We start from the raw sequence: 15,894 nt of genomic DNA, 5'->3' as shown, positions 1-15,894 counted from the left end.
CGGAACCCAGACCAACCATGAACGACTGGAACGACCCCAGCAAACGTGTAAAGATAATATTCCATTTCCATCCCCACAAAAATTAATAATTATATTCCAAAGCAACAGTTTATTAAATTTTAGTTGTTGTTGGGTATTACTTTAATTAATTTAAACAACGAACAAACCAAAAGCCAAAAAGAAAAACACTTTACTAATCACTAATCAGCATTTGGCTAATCTGTAATCTCCCCCTTCCATTTTTTTATATAATCGGAATAAATTCCCGGTGGTTCCTTCTCAACGGTTGGGATCTCTTCCCGGACCAGCCAACGGCGGATATGCATTTGGCGTTGCTCGGGCTTGTCTCACACGGTACGATGTTTCGCTTTCGGCCCTCGTGATAGCGACACAGTGCCAACGTGGCGCAGTGGACCCCTGGGCTTGGTAGTCTGAAAGGCGGGAAGCCCAGTTTTGTCCTCCGCATGAGAGAGAAAGAAAAGCAAAAAGAGCCAGAGAAAGTGCGTGTAAAATGTATCTCTCCTCTCAGACAGAGAGAGAGAGAGAGAGAGGGAGAGAGAAATACAGTGAGAGAGGTAGTGATTTTTGTTTGTATTTTGAATTTTTTTACAAGGGACAATAATAATAGTAGTAGCCAGAGGCAGGAAGAGTACCGGGTTGTTGTATACTTGCTGTGTAGTTTGTGAAGAAAAGAACTTACTTTGTTTTGTGAGACTCTCTGTGCGACTGTCTCTAACTTTGAAACGGCGAAGTTTCAAAACTTGCCCTTCCTTTTCTTCTTGTCATTTTTGGCGAGCACTTTGGGTCTTCTAAGTTCTTCAATCTCTGTGTCTCTGCTGATGAGTAGTGGGGGTTTGTTTTTGTTATTTGTATTTTCGGGCATGTTGAAGGGGTGTAAATGAGGGGCTTGAAGAGAAAAAGATGCGAATCGGTGACGAAATGATTCTTTGCGTCTTTCTTCTGAGGATTTTTGCGTCAAAAAATTCGATTTTTATCTGATATTCTCCTCTTTCATGTGCCCCTTGAAGCTTCTCTCATGGGTTCCCCCCGCACTTTTCCCCACTACTTCAAGCATTTCTGGACCGGGTTGCATTTTCTGCGTCTCCAAGCTCCATGGAGACTAAAGCCTTAAGAAAAACAAAGCAAAAATTTGAGCTTTGATGCCAAAGCAGCTGCTACTCTTGAGTTTGTGTTGTCAAATACTCAAGAAAGATTTGAGCTTTAAGATTGGTTTTGTTTATTTTCATCTGGGTTATTTAACTTCAAGCTCTTGGTTTGCCTACTATATGTAACATGTGGGTTTCAGTTTAGCTTTTCTGAGCCTTTGCTCTCACTGTCTTGCTTTTGAGATTTGTGGCTTTCTACTCTCTAATGGATAGAAGAAGAAATACTTCAAAATTGAACAGTAGGCTTACTACGCTTCTCCTTTTGCTATTCATATTCTGCCTTCGCCAAGAAACTGTGCAGTGCCAAGAAACTGAGCCTCCATCGTCGTCAAAGCAACCCCACTTCAAGAACCAGCTTCAAAGAATCATTCTCAGCATTGTGTTGGGAGTAGTGACAGGACTAATTTGTGCCCTTCTCACTGCTCTCTTGGTCCGCTGCTTTCTCCGCTACATTAGCAGAACCCCAATTCTAAAAGGCCCAGTCATATTTTCTCCCAAAATCGATCCCAAGACGCTCCAATTGGCATTAACTAATGAAAACCAGTTACTGGGTTCTAGCCCAAATGGCAAGTACTACAGGACTGTTCTTGACAATGGGCTTATCATTGCAGTCAAGCAGCTTGGACCCTTCTCCGAGTGTAGCTCGCCAGAGTCTCAGAGCAAGTCGGTGAAGAGGCGAATACAGCAGGAGCTTGAAGTTCTTGCTGGCCTGAGGCATAGGCATTTGATGAGCCTGAGGGCTTATGTTCGTGAACACGATAGGTTCTCTTTGGTTTATGATTTTGTGCCCAATGGGAGCCTAGAGGATACTATGAATAGAGTTAGAGAAAACCAATTGCAGCTTGGTTGGGAAGTTCGGCTTCGGGTTGCAGTTGGGGTGATTAAGGGGCTTCAGTATCTTCACTCGTATGTTCCTCAGATTGTGCACTACAACTTGAAGCCTACAAATGTTATGTTGGATTCGGAGTTTGAACCGAGATTGGGAGATTATGGGTTGGCCAAGCTTACGCCTTATTTGGATGGAGCAACATCTGGCTACAGCGCTCCAGAGTGTTTCCAGAATGGCAGGTACACATATCAAACTTTGATAATATCCAAACTTGGTAATGTTTCGTTTTGTACAATTACTATGCTATTCTGTTGAGGAAGCTATATTGATATATTTGTGGAACTTGTAATTGGGTTTAATGATATTTGTGCACAGTTCCTACTAATTTTCTTGCTTTTACAATACTTATCAGGAGTTTGGTATTCCACATCACAAATGTTTAGTCTGGGCAGGATAGGATTAGGTCTGCTACCTTTTAATTTCCATTGGCCATTTAGCTTCTTCTTTTTCAAATGTCTCGCTCTCCTGCACAAGGTGATGGATACTCGAAGCTCACGGCCAATACAGGGGTGTGTGTTTTGTGGGTGGGATTGCAATCCCACACCCTTTGTCACACTTTTTTTCGCCCCTGTATGGAATTCTGAAAGTTTCCCTTGGAGCTGGATTATTCTCATAGTTGTTAAGATATAAGGCTTTGTAGAACTTCAGAATATTGATGGTTGTTTGCCTTAACTTCGGTGCTATGGGGTCGTATATGTAGCAGTTGTGTTATACTGACTAGCTTGTAGCATGGAAATAAAATAGAGAAACCCGCCCGCCCCCAAGCCACACCCCTCCAATTTTCTCTAGAAAGGAAGAACGAATGGAAAGAACAATTACCAAGAGTAGATAATTTCTTTTCCTTACTGAAAACAGATATACTCTTCCACTGAAGGCATTATATTCAATTTTGACAGGTACAGTGATAAGAGCGACATTTTCAGCTTTGGGATGATATTGGGTGTTTTATTAACTGGTAGAGACCCAACTGACCCCTTCTTTGGGGAAGCAGCTAGTGGTGGAAGTTTAGGACGGTGGCTGCGGCACTTGCAGCAAGCCGGGGAGGCACGGGAAGCATTAGATAAGAGTATAATAGGGGAAGAGGGGGAGGAAGATGAGATGTTGATGGCAGTGAGAATTGCTGTTGTATGCCTATCAGATTTGCCAGCAGAGAGACCCTCAAGTGATGAGCTTGTTCACATGCTAACCCAACTGCACAGTTTTTGAATCAAATGTAAGTATTTTGTTGAGTTGAAGCTTCTAAATCTGTAGATTTTGGGGGAACTAGACTTCAGAAATGTTTGCTTTCAGGTTTTGGTCTGCAATCTGCACGTCTTTTCAAATTGTAAGCTTCCCTGTTGTAATGTATGTACATTGACTGTGGTGAAGAAGTCAAGGAAATTTCTAACTTTGGAGTAAGAATGAGCAGATAACCCATGTGGGGCACATCTCTATTATTGTGTTTTTCACCTCCTGATGGTAGGGATTTGCTGGCTGTCTTTTTCTGGACAATACCTTTTTCAAAATCACGGGTCTTTTCAACCTGTGAAGTTGGACCATTCTCTACATGCCTGCTTCAATAACCATTGTGTGTAGATTCAAAACTTGCATGTCAAGAGTATAATACTGATTTATTATTTTCAACAAATCACATTATATTATATGGAATAGTTATAATGCATGACGAAACGTGATTGGTTGAAAATATCAAAACAGTACTATCTTCGTGATATACAATTTTCTTTTTTCGAACTTCAGTGTGCTTGTAGGTATGGATTGAAATTCTGGTGGATGCAACCAACTAACAAGCAGTCTACAAATCAACTAATATTTCATATCAAATAGCAATATGAGTATTTAATAAGTCTTTCGATAACCTTGCTTATTGGATTAATAATTCTTTTTCAAGGTTCCTTTTACTTTCTTGCTGTGATCCCCATCCCCATGGTTCTATTTTGGAAGATGTAAAAGCCATTATTGGTTGAGTTTGTCTTGCCTAAAGTGTGTAACAAATTGTATCCACATGTCATGTACATGACTAGGAAGCAAGAAGAGACAAGAAAAAGCATGTGGTGGGGATACTGAGAAACCAGGCAGCTCATGCAATTTGGGCCCAAAATTAGCATGCTTGAAAAGAAAAAAGGAAAAAAGCGAGTTAAAAAGCATGAGAGGGATTAGAAAAGATGACCTAACCACTTCCATTGTGACTGCAAGTAGAACCCAACCTTCCATTCTTTTAATTATTAAAAGCATTCATAATGAGTTTCCTAAATTATATTTTTAGACAAATTTTAAGGATAAATTAAAAATACAATTCTAATCATGCTCCGTATCCATCTCCTAAAATAGGGAGATCTTTAGGACCTCATAAATTTAAGGAGAGAGAGATGATTCTTAGTGGCTCCCTATAATTTAATGAATATTTCAAACATTTAATTAATGCTAATAATTTTTTAAAAGAAATTGACTAATTAAAAAAGAGTTATAACATTTATGACTCCCTAAAGTAGAGAGCACGATTAGAGTTTAAATTTTATAAAGAGTTCTTAAAATAACTTTTATGTGTTTTTAACTAAAATTTAACCCAAAAAGAAAAAAGAAAAAAGGGAGTATGATTGTGGATGCTCTACGGGTATATAAATATATTGAAAGATAATTATTAAGAGAAAATTATTTAAAGGAGAGGAATTCTTTTTCTCCTCAACAGATGAGAAATCCCCCAAGTCACAAGGTGAGGGTGGGAGAAAGACTTTCATAAAACGGAGATAAAACTATTTTTCTATTTTCGGGTCCTAGTCAATAACATTATGATATATGGGATAACACTTCTACATGACATATCATTATTGGCAGAAGATAAAGAAAATAGTTCTATTTTTGTTGCAACTAAATTTTTTTCGAGGGTCAGGGGTTATAGTTTGTTAGCTTTTTGGGCCTTGGGCTTCGTGTTATGATACAAAAATTAGTGGTGGGAAAAATTGCAAGTGTTTGGGCCGGAAGGTATTTGCTTTGTCTCACTTTGGGCTGTGGGTGAAATGTCGAGTCGCCAAAGAGAAGAAAGACAAAACTGGAGTTGGAAAACCGGAGTGTGGGAGAAAAATCCAAGTATGAGCATCTCTCAATCCATTCATTTAGTTTTGTTTTTTGTGGACGAAATCTCAATCCATTTAGTTCACCACCAAATTCCCAGTTCAAGCAGGAAGTTAATATCTTATCCGGTCTCAAAAAATCTATGCTACCTTATCCAATATCCATCCAAGTCATTGCCCAGGCTGATATATTACAGTGCTGAGCTTTTGCCCCTCTTTAACTCGAGCAAATCAAAACCAACTTACTTCCAACAAAATGCAGGCCATTCTACATCTCCCACCACCACTATCTGTATCATCCCTTGCCCTTGCAACACCCACCACCACCAAGTCCCTTGCCTTGCCATGCAGCTCCTCCATTCCAAGGCTACTAAAATCCCCAAGGTGCCCCCCACTCAAGGCAGCCAATGTCACAGACGACCCTTCTGCTGTTGATTACAGCTCCGTCACTTCGTAAGTCAATACCACTCTCAGCTCTTTCTTCTTTTTTATCTTAATATTCTGATCAACTGTTTGCTCAAGCATAAGCATTAATTTGTGAAATTTACAGTGTTTTTCCGGCAGAGGCTTGCGACACAATCGGAGGAGAAGCTTGTGATGCCGAAATGTATCCTGAGGTGAAGCTCAAACCAGAAGACAGGAACAACACAGCCAAGACTACTTCTGAGCAGTTGGATAGAGATTATCTAGAGTATGACAGCCCCAAGACGTAAGATGAATAATCTTTTATTGGTTTGAGGTCTGATATTTTGTGTTTTCTTTTTGATTGCCTAAAATGGTTTTATGTTGATGATTGCTGCAGGGTCTTTCCTGGAGAGGCTTGTGATGATCTGGGAGGAGAATTTTGTGAGCCTGAGTATCAGAGAGGGGTTCACTAGGCCCTGAGATCTTTTTCTTTTCTCATCTCAGCTCTATTGTTGACTCTAATAATTTTGTGAATAATTACTATTTGGAAGGGTAGCTGGCAATGTTCTTGAATAATAAATAATGAACATGAACATGTAAGAATATAGCCCAGTTGGGGAATTCTAGTTGCAAATTCTGATGTTCACAATTTTCTTTGCTTCAATATTTGGAAAACTCAGAATCAGGGATGCTACCTACGACTCCGAAACCAGATAATTGATGAATCAGTATATTCTCCAATGATTAGAACTAAGAAAAGATTTGTTTCTTGAAATTTGAAATACTATTTACTGATCATATCAAGTTTCAGAGCTTGCACATCACACAGTTTTTAAGGGTTTCTACAGAACTCACATTATGAACAAGAACAATGAAGCAGATATTAACACTGACATGTTTAGGCATCAAATGTCACAGAGCTTCGAGTAATTTTGAGCCTAAATTCGATACGCCTACGATTCACTCGCTTCAGTGATCTCCTCCAGAAAAAGATACTGGAGAGCAATGGAATACTTAGCAGTCTTTGTTCTCCCTGAATTGCTATAGTCTTTTAGAACAAACGATCCAGAGCCATCACCTTCAGCACACACACAAACACCCAATTATAATATGTTGCAAAGAAAAAGAACACTTATTCTAATATTCCATATAAAATTATAATGCATAACCGTCCCATTGCTAAACAAACCTTGAATTGTAAAAATGGTTGTAACCCATCTTTTGTAGATGAAGAGCAACCTTGGGGAGTCTCCATGGTGTGTATCAGACAGCAGAAGCTTGCAAGGACTCGTTTCACTACCATGAAAAATTAAAGCTTACCATACTACTATTGTTACTAAACAGAGCAAATTAAGTCACTAATTATAATTAAAAAAGGTTAATTACTCACTTGGCATGAACCATGGCATTGTGACATAAAGCTAGTGTCCGAACCATTGCTAAGTCTCTTCCTCGTGGGTTACCATATCTTTCTTGGCAGCTCCTTTAATTGAAAGTAAAAAAATTAAATTAAATTAAATTAACAGATTGACACAAGTGAACAAGAAAAGAAGAAAGGAAATACCTTTCGTCAAAGAAATCTCCAAAATCATCAATAACAACTGCCACAGGAAATGTGTCATGCAGGTGAAATGCAGCAAAGTACTTCTTAATTCCTTCATCATCATCCACATACCTATACAGATGAAAACTTGTCTCAAAAATCCCATTTATACATCATCATTCTTTACAAGTGTTATGATCAAGAAAGCTTCAAGGGGTAAACTCACTTCATTTGTATGCGCTGAAATGTCTCAGAGGATGAATCAACGCCCTGAAAATGTTTAACACAGAAAAATGGCTTATGAGTACTGAAATATTTCAAATAATAAAAAGATTTTTTTTTTAAAAGAAAAAAAAGAAAGAGAAGAGGTACCTGGGAAAGATAGGGGGGCTTGGCCTCTAACTTGCGGCGGTTGCAAATGAACATCACTTTACCATTAGTATTGCCATGGTGGGCCTCCTCCATTGCGGAGTTGAATGCAAACTGGAATATTAAGGAGGTTTTTCCGCTGCAAAAAAACAAAGACACAGAGCAATTAGAGAGAGAAATGGAGAGAGAGAGATATATGGAAAGTTGAATTACGAATACCAGGAAGGAGGGCCAGACAGTAGCATAACAGGGTGGGATTGGCTGTTTTGTTGGAGGTCCATTTGCCTCACTGAGAAAAATCTCTGCACCATGGTTGAGCTGAAGCCAGAAGCTACAATGTCAACAGTCGGATGGAAATTTATACTTGGTCCAAATCACAAACCCCGGGCCTAATAAAAAAACCCATCTTGGATTTTACCGGCGTGCCTTTTTCTGTGTTTTTTTTCTTCTTCTTTTCATGAACAATAATTTAGTTGGCGCCAAAAAATTTATTATTTATTATTTATACGAAAATAGAGGCACCCACAATAATTTGGAACCCTCCAGTTAGAAATATAATATTTTGCCAAGGCCTAGTATATGGATTTTAGCTCTTACTTTCACTTATATATGCGTTTTTGTTCCCGCAAATATATTTGAAATTAATTATGCCTTGCCTACTATTACAGTGAATTTCAAAATCTACTCTAACTAATATAAATATTTCCAATGCATGTTATGCATTGAATGGCATAATAGTCAAGAGAACACATTGCGGACTACCGAAAGAGTCCAATCTCCAAAAAGTTAGACCAATGTAAATTGCTCTGCAAGATATACTCGATGGGAAGTATATAAGCATAGCAAAACCTTGAATTTCCAGTTCATTTCAGCAAAAGGAAAAAGAAAAAAGAAAAACAACTTCTCAAGAAATTCAGATGGAGGTGACTCATAAGTTTGCAACTACGGTTACAAGAAAAAGGGCCTAAATCAGCAAAGGAGAAAATTGTGTTCATAAGAATACATTGGCTCAGATCATCATGTTTCTATTGGCAATAGCGCAGCTGACCCATTTCCAAATCCAGATTCCAGTACTACCTCCGACAGGTCATCGCTCTCAAAAAAGGCATGGTGAAGGGCCTTAACGCATTTTTCAGCTTCACTATCATTTACTATCAATGAGATGTTTACCTGATTTATAACAAATCAATTATTAGACAGCAAAGAAAAATAATGAATGAGTGAAATATTATGAGTTATGACTGAGAGACCTTAGATGCCCCTTGTGAGATCATTTGGACATTGACTTGATTGGTTCGGAGAACATGAAATGCCTGCGAGAAGGAAAGCCAACTATATGAGATAAGAAAGAAGAGGAAAAGAAAACATCTCTTCTGGACAAATTCTAGAACATTGCAGAGGGAAACATAACACCTTCTCTAGTATCAATGAAGAATACTGAACATTCCCTATGAGTGAGATGATTGATCTACGCTGCAGAAGATTCACGAATGCAATTTTTTCGAGTTCCTCCTCCATCTTGTCAAGTTCCTGTTACATATGTCACCAATTTGTACGCATTCAGAAAATTAGAAAGAGCACAGACAAATCTTTCAACTAGTGATGTATCAGTGTTGGCTCTTAACTAACATGAACGTCAAAGACTGACAATGCATATCTATTGTCTATGAGTTTCACACCGTGTATCTTTATGTATTTTACATTGTGCATCCTTACAAAAGGATGCCTCTTATTCACAGGGACCTTGAAAAGTTATACCCAGCTTTAAAAGAATTACAACTTAGAACAACAAACAAATCCTACATAAAGAACATAAGATTGTATGCTTGCCTGCTGAATTAGTTCTCTACTCCAAAACTTTGATGGATCCAATGTCAAAGATAAACTGACTTCACTTGTTGCAACAACATCCACAGAAATGCCCAAATCTTCAAAGGTTGAGAACACCTATTTGGATGATGAATCCCACCATAGGGGGGACATCATGACAATTACAATCAGAAATTCCAAAACAAGAAAAGCAATATGGCAACTGCAAAACAAAACCAAGGAAACAAAGAGTTTCCCACCTTTGCGAGGAAGCCAACTTGACCAAGCATGCGTGTACTGACAATATCCAACAGGGTGACATTTTGCTTCAGAACTATGCTGGTTAGAACAGCCTGAAGTTGATTTCAAGGGATAGATTGGGGTAAAAATAAAAGATCAAGAATGTTTGAATTCTTACACACACTTCAATTCTCAAGAAAAAAAGAAAAGAAAAGAGAAGATAAAGCTGCCCAAACCTTGCTCATATCTCTTGTTTTAGTGATGAGGGTACCAGGAGCTTTAGGGTTATAAGAGTTCTTGACCCTAACAGGAATCTCGCCATCTCTAGCTGGTCTCATGGATTGTGGATGTAGAACCTGCGCAATTGTCAGTGCAATTATATTTATCTTTCTACCTAAGTGCTCTATTTCTACTACCGATGCTAAATGGCTAGCTCTCATCAAGACTCCATCTACATTTCATCATACAAATTACTAGATGAATGCTTTGTCTGTCTAATCACAATTATACAAGAAAAAAAGTGGGGCTCATCTTCTGAATAAAAGATGCTCATGCATTGAATACAAATATTGCTTTAGTGGAAGTCTTTAGTCCACAAACATAGTCCAAAGCACTTCATGGATGGGATGGGAGTCTAATGCGCACTTCATGGATGGGAATCCAAAGCCCACTTTATACCCATCTATAAATACTTGAAAAAAAAAAACTCTGCAGTATCCCTTCATTATGTTAACACTCTGTCTCTAGCCATAGGTTCTCTCATAAACACATGCTGCAGAGATAATATTAAGACTAAAATTTCAACCAACTGGTTGAGTCCTCTAATTAGAAAATAACATCTAAACTGCAAGAGTAAACAGAATCAACCTGAGCACCAAAATATGCAAGCTCAGCTGCCTCATCGAAAGTCAAATAGGGAACAGGTTCTGCATCAGGACATATACTAGGATCACAGGTCAAAACACCATCAACATCCTTCCACACCTGTTAAAACTGTTAAATTAGCTTCTATATGTGTTTGCCTAATAAATTCAAAATGAATACTAGCATATAGTTCCTGCTAATTAGAAAAAGAAATGCACAAAATCTCCAATAAAATGCTAGCCATGTTAGCTACATCAATAAAATAACAGACAACCATCAGCATGCAATCAGAATAAACACAAGTGATGAATGCAAGCATGATAGGGCGCATATCTACTTGAGTTCTGGTGATACATGCATTCAGAGCCTAATCTCACCTGAACTTCTCGCAAGCCTAGGGATTTACCAATGGTTGTCGCTGTTAAATCACTACCACCCCTACCCAGGGTAGTAACTGCACAAGATTTTGAGCCCTGCAATCAATAAAACAGATGTAATGTTGAAAGCCCAGCCACTAAATATTAATTTCATCAGAAACTGAGACTTCAAATCAAACATGTGAGCAGGAATTTGATTGGGCAGCTAGCCAGGGGAAAGACCTTTCCGAGAAAACCAGTAACAACCGGAATTGCAGGATCACTAATCCAATCATCATTTAATCTTTTAGCAATGGATGGGTAAGTTCCTTCCAAGATGTCAGCATTGGTGAAGTCATCTGTTGTTATGAAACCAATGTCAAACGCATCATACTGCAGTACATTAATAGCAACCATCATCAAGAAAAGATCTTAAGTGGCTACTAACAAAGAGAGTAACGATGCACTAGAGAAAATAATCCAAAAGAATCTGAAGAAAGAAAATAATGTCAAATGCATATTTTCAAAAGATGGAGTATACATACTTGGCGTGCCTTAACACCAAAATTATTTAGATAAGCTGCAAAGATCCGTGTGGACATGCACTCTCCAAATGAAACTAGATAGTCTCTTGTGCGGAGAGTTAACTCTTTCATCATAGCTATTCCCTTCAGCAGTTGCTCTAGTTCTTCTAAGTGTGCTGCAACATGTCCCAGGAAAAAAGGGGGCAAATACCCAAAGTTTCCAATTAACAACTGATCCTTGACCTTATTAATAAAATTAAAACAATTCAACACACCAAATGAGGAAATTCAGACATTTAAAAAAACTATTCATCCCTTCACTTAAAGTTCTTACCAGAAATCACGGAGCTATCAATTCCAAGTTCTCTAACAGTCCTGAGCAAATGCAATCACACAGTTTTTAACAACAGCTCTAAGGCACAATTGAAAAAGAAAATGAGAAAGAAAAAGGCAAATGATGAGTTAACCTGAGATGCAGTTGTTTTATAAAGCTCAATTCTTCAATTTCTGACGCATTCGAGACCCCACAACTGACAGCCTTCTCCCCAGCCTATGCATACATTATACATAAATCACAGCCATCCAATCGCATTATAATTAAGCAATCAAATCACACAATTAAATAACTTAATCAGATAATAATGAAAAGTTCATTACAAGTAAGAGGTTGTTAGTGGTCTTCCCCATGGCAGAGAGCACAACAACAGGCTTTTCTTCAGGAAAACTGACAATGAGCTGAGCAATCTCTCTTATCCTCTCTGCCGATGCCAACGACGATCCTCCGAACTTCATCACGCAAGTGAATGGTGCTACATCAGAGCCATGGCTCTCTGTTGCATTCTCTTCTTCTTCTTCTTCTCCTCCTCCAAGCACAGCTTCAATTCTTTTCTTCTCGCTGTTACCTCTCAAGCTACTGCCTTTACATGCATTTTCCATTGCCGCATGGAATGATCGTGATGGTGAGGCCACTGAAGAGAGCCATGGCTTGCTCGACAAGTGTGAGAGTCTTGGAGTTCGTGAGTAGCAGGGAATTCTAACCCCGTGGAAATGCAATGAAGCCTCCATTTGCTTATCTGACTCTGTACCGAAGTTGCTTCGACGAATTATCAAATTCAGGGTTTCTGGTTTATTGGATTTTCATTTGTTTTCCAGACGTTTCTTGGCGACCAAACGCATGAGTGAAATTTCTGTATCGGGAACGAAGGGGAGGCAAAAGGGGAAAACACCAATCATTCCCTACCGCGTTTTTTGTTTATAAATGTCGTTTTACCCTAATGGATACGGTGTCGTTTGTTTGTCCTTACTTCTTATAGAAATGGAAAATTACCATTAAGCCTTCGAAAGGACTATCTATCGACTCTTAAACGGGCTGCAACAAAGTCTGAACAAAGTAACGAAATCCTGAACCTGTAAACTAGAGATTTTTTTGAATTAAAAGCTTAATTTTGAATGTCTTCTTCTTTCACAGTCCAATGTTCTTTGCTACCTTCCTGCGGTTTACATCATCATGATCAGACTCCATCTACAAAAGCTGCAAACTTTGCTCAAATTCCTTCGTGGGTCTCTCTCAAATTCACCGCTCCTTTGATCAATACCCGCCAAATAGAAAGTGGTCAAGTCGAAAATGTGCACTTGGTTTCTCTATCTAAGCAAGGGAGGCTCAAAGAAGCTCGCGACTTTCTCAAACACATGAACGAAGCAGGTGTCTCCGTCAGTCCTCAATCTTATAAATGCCTCTTTGAAAAGTGTGGATTAATGGGTTCCTTATCAGATGGAAAACTTGTGCACGATTGGTTGCGAAAAACAATTAAGAGCCCACCTGAATTTCTTGAGAATGATGCTCTTCAGATGTATTGCGATTGTGGGAGTTTATCAGATGCACAGAAAATGTTTGATGAGATGCTTCACAAGAATTTGGTTTCTTGGGTTATAATTATATCCGCTTATGCGCAAAAGGGTATTTTGAAGAGAGCTATTTTGATGTTTTCGCATATGCTAGAGTCTGGGATTAGACCGAACTTGTCTATTTTTACGAGCCTCTTAAAGTCCTTGACTGAGCATTCGCTTTTAGAACTTGGCAAACAGATACATTCTTATGTGATAAGAACAGGGATGAATAGTAATGTTTCGATTGACACGTCAATTGCAAACATGTATGTAAAGTGTGGATGGTTAGAGGGTGCTAAGCTTGTTTTTGATAGGATGGCTGACAAGAATGCTGTGGTTTGGACTGGGTTGATGGTGGGCTATACTGAAGATGAGAAACTGGAGGAGGTTCTAGAATTGTTTGCTGAGATGGTTTGGAAAAGTGTAGAAGTGGATGACTTTGTGTTTTCGATAATTCTTAAGGCATGTGCTGGTTTGGAGGACCTGATTATGGGAAGGCAAATCCATGGTTATAGTGTTAAACTTGGGTTGGATTCTGAGGTTTCTGTAGGAACTCCTCTAGTGGACTTCTATGTCAAATGTGCAAACTTTGAATCTGCTTACCGAGCGTTTGAGAGAATACATGAACCAAATGATGTTTCATGGAGTGCTATAATCTCAGGCTACTGCCAGAGTGGGAAATTTGAGGAGTGTGTCAAGATTTTTCAGTCTTTAATTTGTAAAGGTGTTACTTTAAATTCATTCGTATATACGAGCATTTTTCAAGCATGCTCTGCAATTGCAGATGTAAATTTGGGCACTCAAGTTCATGCTGATGCGATAAAAAGAGGGCTGGTTGCATTGTTGCATGGAACAAGTGCAATGATTACGATGTACTCAAAATGTGGCAGATTGGACTATGCCTATCGAGCATTTGAATCGATAGGTAAACCTGATACTGTCGCCTGGACTTCTATAATTAGCGGTTATGCTTATCATGGCAATGCCTCTGAAGCTCTTAGGCTTTTCCATAGAATGCAGGATTCTGGTGTAAGGCCAAATTCAGTAACGTTTATAGCAGTTTTAACTGCTTGCAGCCATTCAGGTTTGGTCACAGAAGGAAAGCAGTATTTGGATTCAATGAGCTGTGTATATGATGTAGAACCAACCATCGATCATTACGATTGTATGATTGATGTATACTCTCGTGCTGGGCTACTACAAGAGGCACTTGAACTGATAAAGAGTACGCCGTTTGAACCCGATGCAATGAGCTGGAAAAGTTTATTGGGGGGATGTTGGATACATCGAAATCTCGAGCTCGGGAAGTTTGCAGCTGAGAACCTCCTCCAGTTGGACCCAGAGGATACTGCTAGTTACATAATCATGTTTAATTTGTATGCTTCATCTGGAAAATGGGAAGAAGCTGCAGTTTTTAGAAGAATGATGGCTGAAAGGAACTTGAGAAAAGAAATAGGATGCAGCTGGATCACTGTCAAGGGGGAAAAGCACCGGTTTATAGTGGGTGATCAACACCATCCTCAAATAGAGCAAATATACTCAAAACTGAAGGAGCTGAGCATTTCTTTCAGGGAGGCTGAAGATTCCCTTCTAACTGAAGAGGATGTATTGAATGGTTTTCCTGAGAGGAAAGAACAGCTTCTTGACCATAGTGAGAGACTTGCTCTGGCTTTTGGGCTCATATCCACACCAAGTAATGTCCCAATTGTGGTTTTCAAGAACATCAGGGCCTGCAAAGATTGCCATGAATTTGCAAAACATGTTTCTGTGGTAACAGGGCGTGCAATTGTTGTGAGAGATTCTAGTAGATTTCATCACTTTGAGTTGGGGGAGTGTTCTTGTAGAGATTATTGGTAACTTCTGCAATCTCACTAACCACAAGTGGGGCTGGTCTTCCTCTAGCCACCATTGCATGCGAGTGCACACGTGTCTGTGTATGACAAGCTTGGTTACTGCTTCTTGCCATGTGTCTCTTTCTGGTTGCTGCTGCCTGCTGCATCAAGAGGAAGCCCAAGTCACCTCCAAGTGCATGGGGACGAACAGAAGCGATACCCAATAAAATGGAGGATTGGTGCAGTCGGTGGTGATAATAGTAGTTATTTTTTACTGCCTCTTGCATTAATTTAGTGGGGGCTAAAGTGACAATATGTGTGTTGATCCTGTTGACACGTCTTGTGTATGAGAATCTCAATATTTTGTGTGAAGAAGTCGCTGGCAAAGCGAGCGCAGCAAGAGATATTATTTATTTCTGCTTTTTTTAGTGGGTCTCCAAACCAGCATCACCATAGAAGAACGAAAACCTTCATTTGACAAATGGACTGGACACTACGGGAAAGTAAATATCTAGACACTTAAACATATATATCTATGAGCAGAAGAGGGAAGAAAAGAAAGAAAATAACTATTAAGAATTCCAACTTCCCCAAAGTGTATTAGAATATGAGTTTTTAAAGTCGTTGAATATCAAGTTTCATATATTGAAAAATTCAGAGGGATGCACAAGAACCAGTATAATAATGAATTTGGGATCCAGGAAATCTGCTTAGATCTAAAGAATTAAGAAACAGAAACAAACGAAAACCCACCTCCTATGATTGCATCATCATTCATCACTTGGATAATTATTATGAAAAATAAACCATATACGAAAGAGAAAGAAACAAGGTGCTTTTGATGGCAGTTTGCAAGTTGCTGTTTAAGGGTAATGGTTTTGGTACTTTATGGTATTATGGGTAATTGTTATTTTCAGTTGGCGCCAAATAAAATCCTATCCA

The 15,894-nt window shown here is 38.9% G+C and overlaps 5 protein-coding genes across 6 annotated transcripts; 3 read left to right on the top strand and 2 right to left on the bottom strand.

Annotated features, from left to right (window-relative positions):
* Positions 1-464: 464 nt before the first annotated feature.
* On the top strand, positions 465-3,453 carry CRN (Protein kinase superfamily protein). Of its 2 annotated transcripts, XM_008224160.3 has the most exons (3): positions 471-2,234; positions 2,952-3,268; positions 3,346-3,453. In XM_008224160.3, the coding sequence occupies exons 1-2, from the start codon at positions 1,372-1,374 to the stop codon at positions 3,259-3,261; spliced, it is 1,173 nt and encodes a 390-aa protein (XP_008222382.2). In that variant the 5' UTR covers positions 471-1,371; the 3' UTR covers positions 3,262-3,268; positions 3,346-3,453. The 2 variants fall into 2 exon arrangements, with proteins under 2 accessions (XP_008222381.2, XP_008222382.2); XM_008224159.3 differs by having other exon boundaries at positions 465-2,234; positions 2,952-3,453.
* Positions 3,454-5,258: 1,805 nt separating this feature from the next.
* CCL (CCR-like protein) lies at positions 5,259-6,177 on the top strand. The gene is made up of 3 exons (XM_008224157.3): positions 5,259-5,576; positions 5,674-5,832; positions 5,926-6,177. The coding sequence occupies exons 1-3, from the start codon at positions 5,380-5,382 to the stop codon at positions 5,999-6,001; spliced, it is 432 nt and encodes a 143-aa protein (XP_008222379.1). The 5' UTR covers positions 5,259-5,379; the 3' UTR covers positions 6,002-6,177.
* A 112-nt stretch (positions 6,178-6,289) lies between these two features.
* On the bottom strand, positions 6,290-7,864 carry LOC103322254 (tRNA dimethylallyltransferase). Its single transcript, XM_016791797.2, has 7 exons — positions 7,660-7,864; positions 7,444-7,579; positions 7,298-7,341; positions 7,093-7,203; positions 6,919-7,011; positions 6,718-6,824; positions 6,290-6,606 (listed from the first exon to the last, which is right to left on the bottom strand). The coding sequence occupies exons 1-7, from the start codon at positions 7,749-7,751 to the stop codon at positions 6,482-6,484; spliced, it is 708 nt and encodes a 235-aa protein (XP_016647283.2). The 5' UTR covers positions 7,752-7,864; the 3' UTR covers positions 6,290-6,481.
* Positions 7,865-8,256: 392 nt separating this feature from the next.
* On the bottom strand, positions 8,257-12,460 carry AK-LYS1 (aspartate kinase 1). Its single transcript, XM_008224155.3, has 13 exons — positions 11,891-12,460; positions 11,701-11,783; positions 11,568-11,608; positions 11,255-11,409; positions 10,953-11,102; positions 10,731-10,826; positions 10,357-10,473; positions 9,726-9,845; positions 9,510-9,602; positions 9,271-9,387; positions 8,854-8,970; positions 8,691-8,753; positions 8,257-8,610 (listed from the first exon to the last, which is right to left on the bottom strand). The coding sequence occupies exons 1-13, from the start codon at positions 12,296-12,298 to the stop codon at positions 8,458-8,460; spliced, it is 1,713 nt and encodes a 570-aa protein (XP_008222377.2). The 5' UTR covers positions 12,299-12,460; the 3' UTR covers positions 8,257-8,457.
* Positions 12,461-12,570: 110 nt separating this feature from the next.
* Positions 12,571-15,380, top strand: RARE1 (Pentatricopeptide repeat (PPR) superfamily protein). Its single transcript, XM_008224150.2, has one exon. It carries the CDS (start codon positions 12,683-12,685, stop codon positions 14,975-14,977), a length of 2,295 nt encoding a protein of 764 aa, XP_008222372.2. The 5' UTR covers positions 12,571-12,682; the 3' UTR covers positions 14,978-15,380.
* Positions 15,381-15,894: the final 514 nt, after the last annotated feature.

This window comes from Prunus mume, linkage group LG2 (genome assembly GCF_029339155.1).
Source record: "Prunus mume cultivar Tortuosa linkage group LG2, ASM2933915v1, whole genome shotgun sequence".
NCBI lineage: Eukaryota > Viridiplantae > Streptophyta > Magnoliopsida > Rosales > Rosaceae > Prunus > Prunus mume.
Note: the sequence above shows the minus strand (reverse complement) of the source record. Positions and strands in the feature narration are given on the sequence as shown.

Coding starts and splice junctions, on each gene's coding strand:
- CRN (XM_008224159.3), top strand. CDS start 1,372: ATGGATAGAAGAAGAAATACTTCAAAATTGAACAGTAGGCTTACTACG. Junction 2,235..2,951: donor GAGTGTTTCCAGAATGGCAG/GTACACATATCA, acceptor CAATTTTGACAG/GTACAGTGATAAGAGCGACA.
- CCL (XM_008224157.3), top strand. CDS start 5,380: ATGCAGGCCATTCTACATCTCCCACCACCACTATCTGTATCATCCCTT. Junction 5,577..5,673: donor GATTACAGCTCCGTCACTTC/GTAAGTCAATAC, acceptor TGAAATTTACAG/TGTTTTTCCGGCAGAGGCTT. Junction 5,833..5,925: donor GAGTATGACAGCCCCAAGAC/GTAAGATGAATA, acceptor TGATTGCTGCAG/GGTCTTTCCTGGAGAGGCTT.
- LOC103322254 (XM_016791797.2), bottom strand. CDS start 7,751: ATGGTGCAGAGATTTTTCTCAGTGAGGCAAATGGACCTCCAACAAAAC. Junction 7,012..7,092: donor GGAGATTTCTTTGACGAAAG/GTATTTCCTTTC, acceptor TTTCAATTAAAG/GAGCTGCCAAGAAAGATATG. Junction 6,607..6,717: donor AACCATTTTTACAATTCAAG/GTTTGTTTAGCA, acceptor TGTGTGCTGAAG/GTGATGGCTCTGGATCGTTT.
- AK-LYS1 (XM_008224155.3), bottom strand. CDS start 12,298: ATGGAGGCTTCATTGCATTTCCACGGGGTTAGAATTCCCTGCTACTCA. Junction 11,410..11,567: donor TGATAGCTCCGTGATTTCTG/GTAAGAACTTTA, acceptor GACATGTTGCAG/CACACTTAGAAGAACTAGAG. Junction 9,846..10,356: donor TTGCATATTTTGGTGCTCAG/GTTGATTCTGTT, acceptor ACAATTGCGCAG/GTTCTACATCCACAATCCAT.
- RARE1 (XM_008224150.2), top strand. CDS start 12,683: ATGTCTTCTTCTTTCACAGTCCAATGTTCTTTGCTACCTTCCTGCGGT.